We start from the raw sequence: 2,599 nt of genomic DNA, 5'->3' as shown, positions 1-2,599 counted from the left end.
GCAAAAAAAAAAAAAAAAAAAAAGAATCAAATCGCTGCGATGTTTGATAGGTTCGTCAATATAAATAACATCGTCGGGGGGAAAAAAATTCCCACAGACGATGCATTCGGAGTTAAGCACGCGCGTTAACCTATTGCCCTATAATATACAGTCACACTCGCGGCGCAAATTATAGTTTAAAACGCGGCTTAATATATCTCGACATTTTTCACCTGTCATGGTGCTCGACCAGTTACACAGCCGCACGCAACCATTAAAAGAAACCGTATGGAAACACTTTAAACTTGGGAAGAACATCCACGGTCGAACGGGAATTGGAAACTGACGAATTCGTTGACGTATTCCACCGCAACTTTCGAACATCGGGCGAACTTTATAACCATCATCCACCAAGCTATGGAACGGGAGATTGATCGGTCGCACGAGCAACCAGAACAAGCAATTTCCCGTCCTTTCTACTCCCTGGAAATCGCCGTTTCTTCGCTTTTATCGCCGACGATTTGGACGACGTCGAAACGACTCTCCACGACTCGGTCGCTCCATTTCGCGTTACGTACGTATTAAACCGTGCACAACGTCGAGAGATGGGCCCCTGTAATTTTGGCAGACGCGATATCGCGACCTCGCCGCGATAAAAGCTCCGCCGGAAGCGGAGGGTCGTTACTCAAAAGCCAGGACGCCGCGAGAAATCGATTCCCCGGCGAGCACCGCTTCGAGACGCGTTTGGCACGCGTGCCAACGCGCGTGTACGCGTATTTGCACGAGACTCGACGGGCAGAACGGGCAGAAATGAATCTCGTCTCCGTCTCGTCGAGAATTTGGAAAAGTCACGTGGGGGGAGAGGCAATGATCTTTCTCGTGTAGAATAAAAAAAAAAGGAAAAAAAAAAGGAAAAAAAAGAGGGAGAGAGAGAAAATTGAAGACACTTACATGGAATTGGTGGTGTTCCAGTACATGCTGATCGTCTTTGCGCAATTGCTCACGGTCGAGAGTAATATCGTTTGCAGGCAGACGAAGAACACCAAAGTTACAAAGGACGTGGAAACCATCGTAACAACGTGGACGGACGAGCAGCGCGCACCGCGTCACCACTGCTCACCGGGAATACAACAATCAACAAACAAACGACGAGAACAACAAGAATAACAACAAATACGTTGACGACACCTGCACCTTTGTCGCTGCCGTCCACGACCACCTTCCACCACCGTTGCACGGACACCACATCCACACTTTCACTATCCTCCTCGTTAACTATTAAGTTCTTGCTTTCCTTTCACTCTTTCCCCCTTTATTTTATTTTCCCTTCTTTCCCTTTTTCCTCGAACGATCAAACTATGGGACTCGCGTATCACTCGTCCCCGCTTATCCTCCCGAGAAACATTCCCAACAAGAATTCGCCGATCGTTCCAACGGTACACAGTTTATCCGCACAAGTTGGTACACTCCTCCGATTCGATGTTTTCGAGCGAGGAGAGTGAATCTAACGGATGAAGGGAGAGAACGTTGAGAACGTTGACTTCACGAATAGCGAAATTCTTTGGTGAAATCGTTCTCGGCGAACGACGATTGGCCGTTAGAACCGATTAAATTTCTCCGGTGTTCGGCTGCTTCCAACGGTGTCCACCGAGGTACGCGTTCCATGGATCCACCCCGTGTTTCTCTCACCACGAGCGCACCTTGCTTGCCCTCTCATTGGTCTAACTTTTCTTAAATCCGATCGGGACGACGAGAGACTATCGACGAAACATAGATTATTTCGATAGACGGGACGAACAGGTGACGCATCGGAGAGACGAATTTTTTTTCTTTTCAAAAATCCATCCGACGAAACAACTCTTGGAACGACTTCTTCGTTGGTACACTTCTTCTTTCACGGACAGTAAGAGCATCCGACGCTCGGCGACGGAATCACGCGAATCACCGTGGAAGAGAAATTCTCCCGAGCATCTCACCAACGATCCTTTCTCTCGGATCGACGCCGATGTGTCGTTGAGTTTAAAAGGGGGAAAAAAAGAAAAGGTTTCACAAAAAAAAAAAAAAAAAAAAAAAAGACAGTATCGAAGGTTTCTCACAACTATAAACGAGATCTCTCGAGACACCGAATAATAATAAAATGCACCAGTCTCCTGCTTCTCCTGGGGCTATCCTGGCAGCCACTAGGAACAGAAGAAATTCCGATCGCAACAGATCGCACTGTGAAATCTCACGCTAGGAGCACAAGAAAGCTAGCGAAACGAAGTGGTAGCCTCTTTCGCCCGAAGCACACCCCCGTACTTTCTCACGCACTTGCGATTCGCACGGATCGCGTAGCCAGCGAAACGGAGCGACGCTCTCTCTCTCTCACTGTCCACCACGCGAACGTATTCCCCAACAGGATCGAATCGGAGCGATGCCGATCTTCGTTAAATCCAATTGGGGCCGATGCAACACTTCGTCTCCGTATACGAGAGTAGGTCGAGAAACGCGTCGAACCGGTGTGGAGGAACGGCCGAGAACGATTGTTACAAGAGGCACGAGCTGCGCCGAGAGACGAGCACCGTGAACGCAGAGAGAACGGTACCTTCCTGTTCGGTGTCGCGGACGCGTCTGTCGGCCG

General features: G+C 48.9%; 1 protein-coding gene and 1 long non-coding RNA gene across 5 annotated transcripts in view; one reads left to right on the top strand and one right to left on the bottom strand.

The window, feature by feature from the left end:
• LOC116186258 overlaps window positions 1-2,599 on the top strand; it is a 106,478-nt gene that overhangs the window by 44,445 nt on the left and 59,434 nt on the right. The window lies entirely within an intron of this gene.
• LOC102671226 (ephrin-B2) overlaps window positions 1-2,599 on the bottom strand; it is a 90,339-nt gene that overhangs the window by 47,430 nt on the left and 40,310 nt on the right. Inside the window, exon 1 of one of the 3 annotated variants that reach the window (XM_031512922.1) lies at window positions 931-2,593. The exons of the other annotated variants lie outside the window; for them this stretch is intronic. Within the exon in view, the coding sequence (XP_031368782.1) occupies window positions 931-1,049 (119 nt within the window). The 5' untranslated portion in view covers window positions 1,050-2,593. Of the gene's footprint in view, window positions 1-930; window positions 2,594-2,599 lie in introns of those variants that run through there. 3 annotated transcript variants of the gene reach the window in all.

Source organism: Apis dorsata, unplaced genomic scaffold, assembly GCF_000469605.1.
Source record: "Apis dorsata unplaced genomic scaffold, Apis dorsata 1.3 scaffold_527, whole genome shotgun sequence".
NCBI classification, from domain to species: Eukaryota; Metazoa; Arthropoda; class Insecta; order Hymenoptera; family Apidae; genus Apis; species Apis dorsata.
Note: the sequence above shows the minus strand (reverse complement) of the source record. Positions and strands in the feature narration are given on the sequence as shown.